This window comes from Oreochromis aureus, linkage group 6 (genome assembly GCF_013358895.1).
Source record: "Oreochromis aureus strain Israel breed Guangdong linkage group 6, ZZ_aureus, whole genome shotgun sequence".
NCBI classification, from domain to species: Eukaryota; Metazoa; Chordata; class Actinopteri; order Cichliformes; family Cichlidae; genus Oreochromis; species Oreochromis aureus.
The window spans coordinates 17,070,374-17,089,094 of NC_052947.1; the positions used below are offsets into that span (position 1 = coordinate 17,070,374).

Consider the following 18,721-nt stretch of genomic DNA (forward strand, 5'->3'; position numbering starts at 1 on the left):
TGGCAGTCTTTCAAAATAAGAGCAACAATGTTGTATTGTGATTTTCCCAGAAAATCATAAAAAGAACCCACAATAAATACAGTAAACCATTTTATTGGTGACTGAAATGTGACAAAGGCTACGATACAAGTATTTACATTTGTATCCTAATTTGCCATTGACTTTACATGGGCCCAATATGGCCCACATACAGTGCCATTGTCTGTCTTAGACCACCCCCAAAAGCCTGAGTCTTTATAGGGCGAGAGCCTGGGTACAGCCTGGGAATTGTTTTAACTATCAATGTTATCCTGTTAAAGGGATCATTAGAAAACAAAGCGTCTTCTACACCTATACACACACACACACACACACACACACACACACACACACACACACACACACACACACACACACACACACACACACACACACACAAAAAAACCCCATCATTTGTTCATTTACCTAAATGTCTGATCAGTATAATATTCATTTTGTTATAATGTATATTAGATACAAACATAAATACCCTTTATTTCAAAAATGAGGTAATTTAAATGAATCCCAGCTTTGGTTTGGATGTAAAGAATGTTAAATATTTAAAATCTTTCCTCTTTCTAGCAAATAAGTGAATGCGATTGTAATTTTCTCTCTTCACTTGCACCTAAAAGGATTCACTGTTTACTCAGTATAACCTATCACAGCGCAATGCCTAAGCACCTCATTCTAATTCAAAACGCTGGCATTACTGTACGGTATTACTTTATATTAAGCGCTACACTGTTCTGGCAGTGTCCTCACTGTGCCTCCTCAGTGTGGCCGCTCGCTGACCTCTCCTACTCCCGCCTTCCTACTTCCATATTCTGTCTCACTGGCTCCTCATCACTGCCTATAAGTTCTATTTACAGAAATGCAGAGTTGATTCCTTTTGCCCCTTGCTAAATGTGTTTGCTTCCTGAGTGCCTGGTAATATATGCAGCAGTGATTGACAAAATTACAGAGGAAATCACTTGGCACCTTTTGTCCTGACCTTTGTATGATAAGGCTTTAGTATCCTTAGCTTAGCTCTGGCTTGTGTCCAATGTTTTTGTTTAGGAGTACTTCGCAAAGGCCTTATCTGGCTTCTTATGGGCTGTATATCAAGCACGCTGCTCCAGAGTCAGATGTAGCTGCAGTTTGCAACCGTTGGAAGCCTGAACTACTGCACACTGGCTGGTCGAGGATCAATTGTAGCAGCAGCTGTCTGTGAAGTCTGCAGGCAAGGCTGCTGTGGCTCCCACATGACATGCAGTCTCTACACTGCAGCCTTTGAAGCGCCTGAACTCTTCACCCCTGTCTGAGCAGGTCGGCTAGAGAGCAGCAGAATAGAGAGATTGAGAGAGCGAGGGATGGGGGCAGGGATGGAGAGAGATGTGGAATAACAGAGCAGGGAGAAGTGTAGACTTGGGTAACGGGAGGGGGAGAGGTGGAGAGGTTGTCATTTAGGCTCTAGCTATTCCTCATCCTTCTGTCCTTCTCTAGCTCTTCTTTCTCACTCTGCTTTTTTCTTTACCCTCTTACCCTGGGGTGCTTTTTTTTCTTCTTCTTCTATTCTAGCACTGTTTGACATTTTTCCCTATCGTTACCCATCCTCTTTACCTCTCTATCTCCCTCACGGCCTGTCAGTCCAAGTTTTTATTCATATGCTTTCATTGCACCAAAGTAGTGCAGTAAATTGACTGTGCATGTATTAAATCACTGGACTATGTGAGTGTTTTAATCCAAGTGTAATTGCGCAACCTGTGCACTGTGTATCCTCAGCAAAACAGGCTCCCAGGTCCACACAGATTCAAGTTGACACCTGAGGCCAAAGGTGATCACTAAAAACAGAACATCACACAAATCCCAATCACTTCCAGTCTGACTCAAACACTGAGCCGAGATGTGAAGAGAGAATGAGAATATAACATGTTTGTAGTAATGGGGCATACATTCAGAGTTGCACAGAATGGCTGTTGTTACGCTTCTTATATGAACTTTCATTTTTATGTTTAAGGATTTTAACCAATCTAATCCAAGCACATCTTTATTGCTCAACTTCATTGCAGCTTCATGTCTCTGGTAAAACAGAGACACGAAGACGTGAAGTACTGAAACTAAACCCAAATAAAACTAAAAGGCAACTTCTTATTTTAAACCGATTCGGAACGACAATGATATGTGCAAGTCTGTGAAACTGTTTCATCTGCTTTTAAGAACTGAAAAAGGTTCTTGAATCTAAAAAATGGCAAATGGACACAACTTTTGTGTCTGTTATTTTGACACGTATCAAGAGGAAGTGGACTCTTACGGTACTGTAAGTCTCAAGTCAGTCATTGAATTTCTCTTGAGTTGCAAAAAAAGAGTTTGTACAGTTCTCACGAGCTTGAAGTGAATATTTTGGACGTTGGCTGCCTTTTATTCTGTTCTGTCACGATGATCCTACACTGCTTCAATAATGTTGAGGTTCGGGCTCTGGGGAGGCCGATCCATGAGTGATAGTGTTCCACTGTGTGTGTTTTGGGTTTTTTCTTGCAGTGTGTTTGGTATCGTTGCCATGCTGAAAAATTAAGCCGTTGACAATTAGATCCATCTTTCAGGTCCTGTGTCAGTCTTCTGATTCCTAAAAGACATGACGTTGAACTGCTGTTCCATCTGCTGTACATAGTTTTTTTCTTTTTTTTAAGTTTTAGGTGTGCACTTGTCCTCTACTTGTCCATTTTCATCAGATAGTTTTTAATGACACACTCGCACTTTGCAGAGAAATGTCAAGTTTTTGCCAATAGGTTTTTGTGAGTCACATTGTTGGTGCAAAACTTCTATTTAATGTCTGTCAAACTGTGTTATCTTTACCATTTTTCATAGATTCATCTAAACAAACTGGGGCAGATTATTTATTTTTCAAACAAGCTGCTAGTAGCAACGATCCAACTTGAAATTAATTCTTTCCTAAGCTGCCTATGATCTGTAGACACAACATTGGTTCATCCCTTCTGTTTGACGATTTTATTTTATTTTTTATGCTTGAATGGTTCATAGGTCAAAACAAACTTAAACATTCCTCTGAAAATGGTCATTACGAGGACTGGATTAAAAAAATGAGTGAAGAAGCAGTGAGTGTCCAAAGAAATCCCGGATAACTAATGCACAAGACCACTTTAAAAAAATACAAGAAAGTCTGGCTCCTTGGAAGCAAAATAAAAGAAATGAGGTGTGGCTCGAGACTTTTGTACAGTACTTTATTAATTAATTAATGAAATGCTACCATGGAAACCATCAGGAAAATGGAGGAAGCTCAAAGAAATTAGCCACAGAAAGTTTTAAAAATGGAGTATTAATGGAAATGTATATCCCAGATGTGACAAACTCTTTTTACTATTTTTGTGTAGACTTGTTCCCATCTTGAAATAGTGGTGCTGGAGCAACAGTGACACTAAAGAAAAGCTATGATATTTATTGAGAAAGGGCACAGTCTCTTTTGTGCGTACCATGCACACTGAGACATTTTTCCAGACCTGATTCTGTGGCCTAATGGCAGCTGGAGGTTTCTACACTAGAGGGGAATACACACACACACACACACACACACACACACACACACACACACACACACACACACACACACACACACACACACACACACACACACACACACACACACACACACACACGCTCTTGCACGGGCTGGATTCAGACAGTCTAAGGGCTGCTTTTTATGGCTTCAGAACATTAGGCCATGACCCCAACCAAAAAGCCATAGCTATTATCAATGTGCGAGTAAGGCCATATTTTCATTTTTTTATTTGGTGACAGGTAGACTTTTCATCCAGCCTGCTGTGATGTGATCCTTTCAGTGTCGGTGTGTTTAAGATCAAATGTTTAGGGATGCATTCGACCAATCAAAATCTTGTTTGACTGAAATTGTGACTACTCTTCAACCAGTTGATTGATTGAAAAGAAATTCTGTCCATGTTTTTTCTAGATTAACTAAATTTGCTGCAGTGCATGGCACACTCTCAACTTAAAAAAAAAATATGCTGCAGCGTTTTAAATAATTTAAGGTAGTTATTTAATGCTGAGATGATAAGTGTGCACTTGTCCATATTTATATGATGGCTGAAAATCTTTATTAATCACTGATACCAGAACATGTTTGGTTGCTTGAGAGCACGTAGACCATCCAGACATGATGGAGAAGTAAGCCCTTTAAAATGTGCTACGTCTGTTATCATGTGATCGTTGTGTCATGGCTCTTTGAGGTATAAGCATATTTATCCCAACACGTGAATGATCCTCTGGTACATCGGTGCGTTTCATCTGTTTTGCAGCAGATCAGTTCACGCAGCCTCTGTCACTAGGGTGGAGATCTGATGGTAAAGGCTCGAGTGTCCCTTGGTTGACCCTGACAGTGCAGTGCCCCCTACCCCCTCCACCCTCCATTCTATCTCCTCCTCCTCTGCTGTGCTTCTCCATCAGCCTCTCTGAGGTTACTCTTGGCCAACTCTGGCCACCTGATTAAGGGATTAGTGGGGCTGATGGTTGTCAGTGTCCCCCACATGCTGGCTACTACCAATAAAGCAGACACCTGGACCTCAGGGAGGAGGCAAGGGGCTGGTTGCACTTATTTCATGCCCATAAACACAGGAGTGTATGCATACAGATGGATCAGTAAATTCAGTTTTAATGCAGGACCGGTGTTTGTCTCACGTTGGCCTTATTGACCAGACGGGTAAAGAATGTAAGAGGAGAGGTGGCAGGGTTAGCGCAGGGTCTTTTATCGCCCTCCTGTCTTTCTCTCCTGCTCCTGTAGCCTCCCCCACGCCTCCCACTGCTCCTGATGTCCTGCCAAATTTATATATCCCTTTTAATCGTGTGAGTCGCCATGTCAGCAGCGCTGTATAAACCCCACTGCTTTGTCTTGCTTCTGTTTGTCATCACACCGAGACTCTGCCTCCTGCCATCACTCTGGTCAAAGATCAGCTATCTTGGAATTGCAGATGCTTAAGGATGTCCCAATCTTGTTCTTTTTTGGGGGGTTTTGTTGTTGTTGTTTTTTTTGTGTGTCTTGGATCTGAATTATTTTTTCATTTTTCCCCATTATGCAGCTGCGCAGTGAAAACCTGCTGTAAAATGAACTCAGAAGTACATTTAATCTGGTAAATATTGCAGTCAAGACCACTGGAGACCTTGTGACACTGGAATAGCTCATTGTAACCCTAGTTTCTTCATATGTTTTTTAAACATCCGTGGATAGAGTCCATGTTTGAGTCTAGATCAGTTCAGGACATTCCTAACAGCTGCCATCTCCCTCATGACTATTTATAGCTGCTTGCTTCTTTAAACTTGCACGAGAAACGAGTCATTGGTTGTTTTAGCGTTTTACACCATTGTTTGCGAGATGGGGGGAGGGCACATTACACGTGTCATCATAAACAGAGAGGTAACATTTAAAGGGTTTTACTGTCTCTGTTGCTTGCCTCAGTAAACCTACATGGACTGCTGTCCTCAAGCGACAGCGTGACCTCCCGCTGCCCTCTTGCCCTCATAATCACACAGCTAGATGCTAACCGGCTCAGCTCAGCTTTAGAACCAGTGCTCTCATGCTTGGGCTATTATTCGGATTTCCGCTGGTTTAGATTTAATTCCATTCATGCAACATCTGTAAACACGAATGCAGGATGCTTAATTTACTTGGACCTGAAGGGAGAGTTTGAGTGTTTTGTTCTGGTGAGATTGCTTTTTCAGACCAGTGGACTTTTTAAGAAATTTTTAAATATGTTTTTTTCCCCCTTTTTAAAATATTAAACTAAAGTCTTACTTGATTCTTTTAAAACGGCATGGCCCCCTGCTGGGGTTTAGGGCCTCTGTGGGGGTAGGATGAGCAGAAGGGGTGGGTGGGGTGTGGAGTGAATCTTGGTTAAGTGAATGTGATTCAGGTGGGAAAATAAACTAGAATTTTATAATGTAATCATGCTGATCATTAAAAATCTATTTGAATTCTCTGTAATTATTATTTTTTTTATCGATAATGATTGACAACAATTGCGAAGTGAGCTGCATAAACCTTTTTTTTTTTTTTTTCTGAAGGCAGGGAATGCCAGGATCAGTGATTTAACTCAGTATGTTCAAAGACAGAAGATGTAGGGTTTCACTTTTCTTAAAATAGACTTGGCTTAAACAGAGTAATCACGTCTGTTAGGTAATTTTAGAGGCAAAACGCGCCAAATGAAGGACTTTCATCAGCAATTACACCGTTCTGTTGTCAGGTTTACTTGAAAAAGTGCAGTGGAATATCGTACTGCGCTTGATTAAGTCTAGACAAATTAACAATAGAGACTTTTAGAAAAAGTTCAATAAGGAGGGATTAATTGGAATACAAGAACAAGGGCCATCAATTATAATGAGTTTAAGGACCCGGTCTGATTGGCTGGGGGAATGCAGGCAAACAGGACAGGTGTAGTGATGTTAAAATCTGAAGGCGAGGTGTGGAAAAATGGAAATGATCATGAAATTTGAGGATGAATAATGTTATTCAAGAGGAATGAGGGACAGATCTTCATTAAACTGTAAAAGTAACATTTTAATGTCTGCAGATATGTTTTCTGTTGGACTTGCCATTGTTGTTCTTTTGTTTTTCTTTTTTAAGGAAAGTTTTACTTTCCTGGGCTTCCTGAAATGATCAGAGGTAATTGGATGATTGGATGAACCTGCTACAATAACTATACATGTATATATGAATCATTATGAGGGGTCGTAACTCCAAAACTGACTGGAACCAATGGTTTAATGTAAATGGTGTACTGTATGTTTGTGTTTAATCTTAAAAATTCATTAAGTATGCACTAATGTAGTAAAAATATACAATAATAATTGTAATAATACTGCAAATTCTTCTTATTAAGTTATTGCCCAGGGGCTTCTGTGGTTTCGGTATCACTGTAAGCTCAGTGAATAGAGTGAAATCTTTACCTACAAATATTTGGGTGTGCTGGTTGAATCTCTTTGATGAAACCCTAATAATTCTTCCTTGTTTGCTTATTTTCCATAGAGAACAACAAAGATGCCCAATACCAGAAGGTGAAGGTAAAGGCAGAACCCATGGAGGTGGACCCACCACCTGCAGACCTCACCCCACCTGCCTCCCACATGCTAGCCTTCAGCACTTTAGGGGCGAGTGAGAAGAGCGAGCCAATGAGTAACCTCCACGAGACGTTGGCATGCCCCCAGAAAGATCTCTTCTCGCAAGACATATCGGTCAAAATGGCCTCTGAACTATTGTTCAAATTGTCAGGTATGTTACCTCAGGCTGGTCACTCACTGTTTACTGAGCCATAGAAGATCCACAACACACACACACACACACACACACACACACACACACACACACACACACACAGAGGAGCATCGTGTTAGTTTTTTTTCTCCCCTCAGTACTCCGGTGTAAACCTTGGACAGTTTGTGATATTTGACCATAAAACCTACATGTTTCCATTTCCATCCTCTGGTGGCTCTGTAGTAAAGTCAGGATGTAATGACTTCCTGCTTTTTACCTGTATGGCCATGAAAGTGACATTGAAGCAGCAGACAGCTGTTTGTATTGCTAGATGAAGACAGAGCATTGACGTGTATTCATGGCCCCCCAGAGAAAAACCAGGTGTGTGCATGTGTGTGTGTGTGTGTGTGAGATGAGGTTTGTAGCCCTGGGCTGGGACCCAGGGCTCTATCCAGGCTCTGATTGCGTCTCTTAAATGCCGTACAGAGACACAAGCTTGTGTAAATCTTTCTTTTTCCTTTTTTTTTCTTTTTTACTCGTCTTGCTCTCACACATATTCACAAATTCACACATTGCCAATCGTTCTTTCCCACACAGTCTTTCCTGCACACCTTTACACACTCACACAAGGCCCCATGGGGAGTGGTGTCTGCACAAATGCCCCCTCTTCCCTCCTCCCTCTCTTTCTTTCATTCTCTCTCTCTCTCTCTCTCTCTCTCTCTCTCTCCCTCTCTCTCTCGACTCGTTTTCAGACATGCCGGCTCAAGCACACTTGGCTGCACACGCTCTCCCCCTGCACTTCCCCTCCCTCCCTCCTTCCCTCTCTCCCTTTACATTTCTCCCGTGCGGCATCTCCATGGCAACGCGGAAAGAGACCTCTGTCCTTGGCGAGCAGTGTGACGGAATAGGGTGTTTTGGGTAGGGGGTGGGTTTTGGTGGTGGTGGTGGGTTGTAGCAAAGGCGGGGGGTGGCTGAGGATAAGGAGGGTAGGGAGGGCAGCGGGGGTACGGAGTATGCCCACCCAGGGAGGCCAGGCCATCACTAGCCTGGCAACAGCGACGACCGCCCGCCTTAGAACTGGGCTTGAATGTGAGGGGGACTGGAACAGAGTGGGCTGCTGTCACACAATGAGCAATCAATATGAATTACCCAGAGCAGTAGGACCTCAGAGACACATCAGTAGCAAGGTCGCTCTGAACACCGAGATGATTGCAGCTTTGAAATTCACTTCAATGCGTTGCCTTGAAACTCACACATATGGCTCCGTTCTCAGGCATTTTGTATAGTGCTCTTTACTACCAAATACTGAAAACCCCATGATCTGTGCGCACATTAGCTGGGCACCTAGTGTCCAACTTGATAATTCTTGCTTTACTTTTAAGAGATTTCCTGTATTGTGGTACTGAAGGTTTTGATTTTTATTTATTTTTTTATTTTTTTTAAGGAGGGGGGAAAAAAAGAAAATCTTTGCTATTTTAGTACATTTATATTGATATTTCTTATTACTAAACAGTTTCTCAGTGGGAAAAAAAATTAATAGCACCTTGCTGTGTTTGTGGGCGGGGGGCTTTTTACAATTTGGGGACAATGGAAACAAAGAGGCAAGCCAATAATGAAAACAAAATAAATATTTGCCTGTTTAAAGAGTTTTCTTTGTGACCCAGTTCTCACTGTATTAAACTGCCTACTTACAGATGGGTAAAACATTAGAGGATAAAGCTGAACCATTAACCTCCAACAGTGAGCTGTTACACTGTGGGGGGCTTTCTGGGTTTACTTGTCCCCTCAGACTGATGTGTAAATGCATAACTTATTCTGTGGTCGCATTGTTGCACTGATGAGGCATTAGCAGGTTCTTACAGCGTGGCGGTGCCTGCATCCATTGGGCAAGAGGTGGTCACTGAATGGTTGGTTACATATGGAAGTGTTGTGAGTCACATTCTGTGAACTTTCCATGCAGCACATCTCAATTGAGTTTAACACCCGAGGAAGACTTTGGTGTGGCATGTGTGCATACAGTGTAATACAGTCTAATATTAAACAATCCCATCTTTTTCAACCTTCATGTTATTAAGCATCATGAGGTGGAGGTGGGGGTGGTTCCCCTTTTTTTTTTTTTCTTGCTGGGAGTTTGCAACCCTATTGATGAAGGTGATTCAGCTCTTGTGCTGTGGTTTGAGTCCATAGGTACAAGAGTAGCGGTGTTGATTCAGATACTAAAATGTTGAAAGTTTTTGTTTTTTCCCCCACATTATCATACAAGAGCATGACCGTACACCAACACATGTGTCATCTGGGTAGGCTAATGCATATCTGGGCAGCCGTGCACATTGTTATTTTTTTTTCTTTTTAAATGCTTGCAAATTGGTGTTTTTGGGTGAGCTTGTGGCACAAAGGTCAGCAGACCCGCTGGAGAAACTCCCACTAATCCAGATGGCCAGTGGCCTCCCTGCTGGCTGTGGCAAACCTGCACTTTACGTGAGCATAGCTTAACTTGGCAGTCTGGCCATAAGTTCACTTGGCGTTGTCCTGATTGTGTCACAACCAATCAAGAAGGAAAGTTTGGACAGCGCTGTTTAATTATTCATCCGATGGCTTGATCTGTGTGATTCCTCTGAATAGCAGCTCATGTGTCAAACTAAGATTGTCTGGGATGTTGGATAAATCTCTGCACGTTTCATCTCGGTGTCTCTGTCAGACAGCGACTTACGACCCACGGGGCGTTTTAGGAAACTTGCCGACTAACACTGAGTCTAAATGGACAGCTTGTCACCGGTCTCTCAAATTTGAGCACAGTGCTTTGACAGAAAAGATATCTAAACGTATGGTTTATTGTTTTTCTCTCCAGAAAAAGTCAGCAAAGCCAACAACCACAAAGACAGTAACATGGTGGGGATAAACAGGTAAGTCAGTAAATAGACACAGTAAATACACGTTTTTGTTCAATGTCTGACTTCTCTTTTACGCTTTGATTGTTATTTCCATGATCAGTAATTACATTTTTCCACATATGGCTTGAATATTGGGTTGGTTTGATGGCCGTGTAAGTAAGCTGTGTGATTTATTTCATATGTCTCTCCATTTCAGTCCATTTCTGGACGAGTGCTTCAGACAATCACCCTTTAACTCGCGCTCCAAGAGCACTTCGCCTGCAGAGGCCAGCTCCTCTACCAGGGTACCATTCAACGGTGAGACACATGTTACCGACACACACTGTGGGTGGGCCAACATCATCACGGGGAAACACGGACATGTAGATAAAAGTTAAAGATGCGGGATTCGAGTTCTAGTGTTTTCAATGAGACCTAAAGACAAATTTAAAAATAATAATTAATATGGAATTTAAATAAGTGTTAACAGAATAATTGATCACATAAAGAAAAGTAATTTGCTTATTGATCAAGAATGAAAATCATTGTGGCCTCAGCTAAAAAAAAACTCAGTGAATTGATCCTGTGTCTTTGTGTTCTGTTACGAGAGAAACTGGACTAAAAAAAGTCCTCCGTAGCTCGACAAAATATGAGACTTAATTAACTGCCAGCACTCGGTATCGCTGCATCATTCATGGTCTTTAAAGGTTCCAAGTCTTCATGTTGTTCTCACTACAGCTTCGGGAAATAATTGATAATGCGGAGTTGCTCATTACCTGCTTTCTTACAGTATACAGTATGTCCACAGATTAATACTCTTCGTGTGAATACAGCGCACACACACACACACACACACACACACACACACACACACACACACACACACACACACACACACACACACACACACACACACACACACACTGTGGTTAAACCCCTCCTCTCACTTTTTCATATATAGAGCTGCTTCGGGCCCTTCTGAACTCTCGCACATTTCCCCAACCTGAAGGCTCTGCTCAGGGCATCCCCTCTCTTCCCCTCTTTCCTGGCATCTCAGAACTTCCCTCCTTGTTCCTTTGGCAGTAAGAGATCCAGAGGTTAATTAGCTTGTGCCAGCTTTGCCTGTCCCTCTGCCAGTTAATGAAAATCTGATTGGCTTCTGGGTGTCAAGAGTGTCCTGAAAGTTAATTCGCCCAGCCCACCTCCCCCTTTCCCTTGTGTGTTTAAGCTTCACATTCAGCCTCTGCTGCCTTTTCTCTCTCTCTCTGTCTTTTTTCTTTCTTTTACAGTTGTACCATTTCTCTTTCCTCCCTCATTCATTGTGTCCGCGTTTTATTGCGTCTCCATTTCCTTCGATCGGTAAGTTTGCCCGCTGCAGCTGTAGGAAGGCAGACCTCTAAACATATTTTCAGTTCATTGGTCAGTGAACTGCCATCTTTTCCCTGCCACTTTGTGCCACCTTTCCTTTATAGCACAGATGTCACTGTGCGGTTTTGATCCTGCGTCAGCTGTCAGAGGCATACCTCGAGTCTTTGTTTAGCACTCCTGTGTAATATAATGATTATACATTCCACTGGACTCCACTTTGTTAAATACAAATAACTTTTATAATGTAAGCTATAAAGAGAAGTGTATAGGGGAAGACAGTATTTTCCTGGAAAATGCTGTCATTCAGCTGCTGTGGTCATGAGGAGACAAAAAGGAAAGATGTGCCACAACTTATAAAAGGTGATCAGTGTTTTTCTTTTAGTCTTTAGTTTGCCCACAATCAGAGAGTTTCACAAAATACCAGAGATGTAAAGTTTTCTGTTTTAATTTAGTATTTTCATAAAATCCTCAAATTTTGGTTCTTTTGGGGGTTTTTTCCTATAAAAATATGTAAAAACCAATGACCAGAAAATGACAGCTTACAGGTATGAACGAATGTCTTTAATTCTTTTGTTTGTTATTAACATGACTTGATCTTAAATTTTAATAATTTTTTAATATTATTTGTTTGAGGGTTTAATTTGATCCAGTCAACAGTTAAAATTCCTAAATGAGTTTTTTATTTTTATTTTTTTGAAGATGGACTTATTCTGTTTGTAGATCCCAACTTCAAAGTTTCCTTTTAACATTCAATTTAGACATACTATGGTCCAGTCACACTATTGGAAAACAGTGGTTGGAGACCGCGTGGTTGCTTCAAAGATGGGGGCCAAGTCTGTGACGGCTCGCTGTCAGTTGTCATCTTCAGGGCAACTTTGTGGCATCAAAACTGCAAATAAAACCGAGGCAGTCTGCTCTCAGATTGCAATTGAATGAGGTCTAACCAGCTCTTATATCCAACTGCAAACTGTAATACAGCCTTTAACTGTAATAGACACAAAAAATATAAATCACATAACTGTTGCATGTACATACACAAACTCAGGTTAACCGCTTACATTCAGAGTCCAGCCAGAACATCATAGATTTGAAACAGAAATTCCTCCATAGTGCAGTCTGATTCAGATTAATTGCAACCTGTTCGCAATCTGTCTGCATTTATAAATTAAAAGGAAGTTACTAGCAAACCTCCAATCTGTCTGAGTTATTGCATCCGGTTCAAGTTGACCACAGTTGTTTGATAGAGGTTGCCTCTCACCAGGCAACCCATGCAGTCGCCTTGCAATCCAAAGTCATTATCCATACTTGTAAGGAGGTGACTGAGCCTTTAAAGAGCTAGTTGATATCATATTTGATGTCAGTGTAAGATAAAGATTTTTCTATAAAAACCTGCATTTTTAATCTACAAACTACACTTTAATCTGTCCGTCCACACCCCCCCAGAAAAACAAACAAACAAACAAAATTCCATAAAAGAACTTAAAACCAGACTGTGAACTGCATAACAGGCGACATAACGGCTTCAGCAGAGCGTCTGTAACACAAAAATGCTCTCCATTATGAAGCAGCTAATGGAGCAGCTATCATGCAGAGATGAAGCTGAAAAGTGTGAGCATTTCCCTTTAAGCAAGAAAGAGAGAATAAATGAGTAGGAGTTAGTGTGATACCAGTGTGACTTGAGGAGTTCGCTGTCTCCTCCCTCCAGTCTGGGGTTTAGCACAATCCTTCATTTCTTGTTTGCGTCCCTCTCTTCTGCTCTAATAGCACTAATTAAACCATTAACCACTTGAAGGCCCCTACACCCTAATTGGCTTAATCATCAGTGTGTATGCCGGGTCATGGCCTTGAGCCTCTGCTGTCTGGATTCTCATCACCCTGTGTGACCAAAGCCATCCCCGAGTCTCACTTGCGTGAGTCAGGACAAGTTAATGCTTTCATGGGGTATACTTTAGCTTTAAGACATAATAAATAAATAAATATATTAGGATTTCTATAATAGGTCACAAACTGTGAATGAGTTTAAAAACCGATAGATGCAGGTAGATTCCAGCTAATGCAGGATGTCACCTCGAGGACTTTTACTGTGTGTTTGTGTGTTTACGCGTGTGAAGAAACACAAAGTCGCACCCCACCTTTGCTCGTTATTAACGTCACTAATGGTAGGTGTTGCTTGACACCGGCCTGCATGCATTTACCATCGTATTCCGGCCTCGCTCATCCTTCTCTGCAGCAGAGCGGTGAACGGGAAACAAGTATGATTACACATGTTCTGCCTTTTTTTTATTGATTAAAGGGAATCAAATTCAAAATGTGTTTCATGTTTTTTCAACATGTGACACCTTGCCTTTAATTCTATTTCTAATTAGTTTAAAAAAAAAGGTCCAAACGAGTTCCAGACTGTTGTTTTAATCTATTTTTTACTTGCAGTCCCAAATCCAAAGCGACATCTTTGGATGTTTTCACATTGTCTGATCAACAATCCAGAACTTTCCTACCAGAGGATATTTGACATTTCTGCATATTAATCAACTTAAATGTTAGTTCAAATAGTTTGACCTCCAGTTTTAAAACGATCTGGATGAATCGAGAAACTCAATCTGTTGTCAACTCCTTGAATCTTGAACACTTCCTTAGAAATACTGTCAAATCGTTATTTCACGAGTGGTTCAAGGTAGGAGAATTTTTTTGGCTTGAATCAAGTTTTATAAGAAAAGTAATTGTTTTGATAGAATTCTGTATCTATTGTCTGGATGCATCTATTGTCTGGATTCCTAGCCGACACTTATTTCTCTGCAGAAAAAGTCGAGCTGACTGTGCGTGATCTTGCTTTGACAGTTCCGAAACTCTGCGAGGAGACGGTGTGACGCAGATGACAGAACATAAACAAAGATATGCTAGATAAATTCAGTAGTTTGCATATGGAGGCTAGAGAGGCGATTTTTAAATACGTGAAGCTGTGTGAGTCACTGCAGCAGCAGTGAAATGTCCTTTCACACCAACATCTGTTCTTTACCACTTGCCACTAAACATGCCCCCAAAATGCCACAAAACAATCTTTGCTTTTTTTCCCTCATTGTGGTATTCAAACCCACACGAGTAGCTCATCGGCTGGCTAGACGGTGTGTTTTAGGACAGCCTTTAAAAAAAAAAAAAAAAAAAGTGATAGCGAGCGGTTGTTAAATATCAACAGTGGACTGAAGTGCACTGATTTCCATCTGCAAAGAATCTAACTCTGAGCTAGTGGGAGGAATGAGCAGCATTATTTTCTTTTCTTTATCATCATTTAAAAAAAGACCCTAAAGAATTTTTAAAGATGCCTTTTTCACCTTTTAATGTCTTGCACATAGAAAGGTTTTGGCCAAGGTTACCTGTGTAGCCTGTTCCCTGAACAACATAGACATTTGTAAATAAAATTTCTGCCTTCATTCATGGTAGTTGTACACCACAATGGGGTAAAAAAAAGTGCTACATGCTTTTGCGCTTGTGAATAACTCCTTGCTCTATTCATATGGTGGGGGTTAGTTCAAAGCTGCAACTTCTATTCTTCAGCGTCTGTCAAAGCATGTGAAAATGCTCAGTGTTATTCTTTTTATGTCTTTCCTTCCATCCTCTCCCAAATGAAAGGGGTGAAATACAGCGAGGAGAGTTACAGTGGTGTGCTTGTGCTGCAGGCTTCAGAGCAAAGGACTTGTGCTTGCCGTTGACATTAAGAATGCATTTAGACTGCATCCCACCTGCAGGCTAAACAACGAGCATCTGTCAAATGGTGGCAGACAGGTTTCATTCTCATGGGTTAGCAAATTAGCCCGCGGTGTATCAGTCGTTCTGCTGTTCAGACGAGGGGAATTAAGACTTTTTCATATTTATATGCCTGAAAATGTTTTGATTTGGGGGCATATTTTCTCAAACAAGTATTTTTTACCTTCCAAGCTTTTGGCTGTCGAACAGATTTTACCTTACCATGATCAAAAACATGAACACAGATTATAATTAAAATGCATTTGTAAAGAAGGAATTAGCAAAACATAATGTCACCTTTCTGTTTCATTTGCCCCGTTTCTTGTCCTGGTGGGTGGTGGGTAGGCACACACAGGCACCTTTATGAATGTGAAACTATGTAAAATTATTACATTAGATTAGAAAATGTTTATGTACCTTTTTAAGAGCCAAATACTGTGACCACCCCTGCTTAACACACCTTTTGCATGCTGTAAGTGTTGTGTAGTATCTGACCCCAAGGTGGTTGCAGCAAATCCTTTTAATTCAATTCAGTTCAAGTTTATTTATATTGTGCCAATTCTTAACAATTGCCTCAAGGTGCTTTACACTGTAAGGTAAAGACCCTACAGTATTATGGAGAAACCCCCCCCATGAGCGAGCATTTGGCAACAGTGGGAAGGAAAAACTTCTATTTAACAGGAAGGAACCTCCAGCAGAACCAGGCTCGGTGCGGCTATCCCTCACATCTGGTTGGAGCATAAGCCTATTGCAGCATAACTATCCAGACCTGACTATAAGCTTTATCAAAAAGGAAACTTTTAAGCCTAATCCTACAAGTAGAGAGGGTGTCTGTCTCCCAAATCCAGCCTGGGAGTTGGTTCTACAGGCGAGTGGCCTGATAGCTGAAGGCTCTGCCTCCCATTTTACTTTCAAAAACTCTTTGAATTACAACCAAGCTGAAGGTCTGAGAGCGAAGTGCTCTGTTAGGATAAGTCTTTAAGATATGACAGCGCCGGATTTTTCAAGACTTTATATGTGAGGAGAAGGATTTCAAATTAAATTCTGGATTTAACAGTGTAAGAGTGTGTGTTTGAGTTGGAGCGCCCATTGTTGGACTCGGCTGAGTCTTGTTCAAGCGTGTCCCCTTTAAAGCACCTTGAGGCAACTGTTGTTGTTATTTGGAGCTATATAAATCTGAAATTAAAAATAAAATTGAATTGAATTTTATGAAAAGCCTGTCAACATTACACTTTAAGCTATCAAGAGATTTTTTTTATTATTTTTTTTAACCCAGTTGTCGCGCCATGGTCACTTGGTCACTGTTAAAGCTGAGAAACTTGACTCTTATCTGATGACTCTTAGGGACATTGGCCATGTTTTGGAGCTGCTGGTGTACCCAGAGAATATATGGGCCAAGAATTTTGGTTTTGTGCATTTAGTCTGTGTTTATGCACAAGATACATATATAAAAAAAATTTTTAACTGTCATATTATGAACTGATGGTTTCAAGACTGAATTTTGGCTGATGTGTTCCTGCTTGTACTCTATATGTGGATTCTTCTCTTGGAGGCAAGCAAACCAGCTCAGATATAGTTGTTCAATACTACAAACTGCAATCAAAAAGCTTACTGTACCACAGTCTGGTTATTCACTTTCAAATATGCAATTATAAAGATAATTCAGTTCTTTACACCAGATCATGTTTCCTGCATTCAGTAAATTGACCTGCAGAACCAGCTTTTCCCTAAAGGTTTAATATATCTCAGACCATGAAACATGCTGCTGTTATGAAATATCCAACATTGTTTGCTTCACTGTGGAGTGAGCATAATGTTTTGGCTCATCAGGGTAAATTTCAAGACGGCTTAGATTATTTCAGCTGGATGCAGGGGGGCAAAAAATGGCTGGCATTGTTCTGTCCACAGTTCAAAAATAAACCTTACATATTTAAATTCACTAACAAGTATGAAAATTACAGTGTACACGCGAGATGTCCTTTTACTGCTGCTGTTTATCCTGCTGGGCTGCTGTTATTACTTTCTGCCTGTCCTGTGAAAAAACGGCCTGGCTGCTAGGTCAATAATTATTAGATGCTGTCTTCAAAGAAAGCAAAGAAGCAGATTTCTTCAAATGTGAAAATATTTCTCAACGAAAATATGAACGGATGAGTGCGCCTCAATAAAGCTGCTTCACTGGTCTGAGGAGAGAAGTAACTGGGGCATCGTAGCGGGCTAATGTTGGAGGCTCATATCCCACCTGACAACAGATTATTGAATAAAAGGAAAATGCTTAAAACAGACGAGGAAAGCGAAGGTTACCCAATAATCCAGAGAACACGTTGGTTAGTAGAAGCTCACTTAGCACAGCAGTGCATGTAGAGCTTAAGTAACTTTGGCTGAGTTACAGCAGCGTGACCACAGTCGTTTCTGTAGCCGGCAGCAAATGATGAGAACGGTTTTCTCCGTGTGTGTGTTCTAGACTCGGAAAAGGATGACGGAGAGCCGGGAAATGGGATCGCCCAGTGGAGATTAAACGAACAGCTCTTCCCCTGTCCCATTTGTGGCAAGGTGTTTGGTCGACAGCAGACCCTTTCTAGACACCTCTCCCTGCACACAGGTAAGTCACCGCCAGCATGCTGTGACGTCTTCTCCGTTCATGTGCAGGCATTAGGTATTCACCTGTGTTTGTTGATGCTGCCCACAGTAAATAAATAAGGTTGACTAGACTAGATTACCCTTCCTTTAAAGAGATTACTACCATGATTAGTCTCACTGGGAAAACTGCCCGTCTAATTACCCAGCTAGAAGGATGCCACGGAGTATCCACACACACACACACACGCACACACACCCCAGTAATTCTGATCCTGCTACGATTGGTTAGCTCTTTCACTTTCTCTCTGGGAGTCTGCCTCACTCCCTCGTGTCCTGATTACCCTGTGTTTTTCAGACTCGGCCCTCCTTTGCACCCCATCGATTCATTCTACCCTATCGCCGTCTTCCACAACTCTCCACTCTCCTCATTCCTTATTGGTTAAAAATGAATAAATAAATAAATAAAATAATTCTCCTGTTTGTAAAGTTTTTGTCTGTTCAGGATTAGTAACGAATAACTATACACACACAAAGTGCACAAATGGAGACTAGTGTACAAAATGCCCCCACACAATTGGACATGCTCTCACATTTAGCGTGCACACACTACACGACATGCACGCTCACCATCTGAGAGTGTTGGCTGTGAACAGCTTGGCCACACCACAGAGAGCAGAAGCAGGGGCATATGTCAGTGTGATGGTCTTTTTGGTTTCCCCGGCGACATAAAGGTTGCCTGGCTTCGTGTCCTTGGGGCAAATGGTGTATGTGCGCGCGCGTGTGTGTCTTTGTGTAAGCATGTGTGTGTTTGAGCTGGATGTGCTGTTATGTTAATTTGTTTTCAGATAAAGAGAAGAGTGTTTTTGCGTGGATTTCATAGCGCTCGCAAATTATTGGG

General features: G+C 41.4%; 1 protein-coding gene across 3 annotated transcripts in view; it reads left to right on the forward strand.

Annotated features, from left to right (window-relative positions):
- znf827 (zinc finger protein 827) overlaps positions 1–18,721 on the forward strand; it is a 70,622-nt gene that overhangs the window by 40,922 nt on the left and 10,979 nt on the right. For all 3 annotated transcript variants that reach the window (XM_039613707.1, XM_039613708.1, XM_039613709.1), the window contains exons 6-9: positions 7,046–7,288; positions 10,119–10,173; positions 10,358–10,458; positions 17,708–17,845. In XM_039613707.1, coding sequence (XP_039469641.1) covers positions 7,046–7,288; positions 10,119–10,173; positions 10,358–10,458; positions 17,708–17,845 — 537 coding nt within the window. The remainder of the gene's footprint in view (positions 1–7,045; positions 7,289–10,118; positions 10,174–10,357; positions 10,459–17,707; positions 17,846–18,721) is intronic.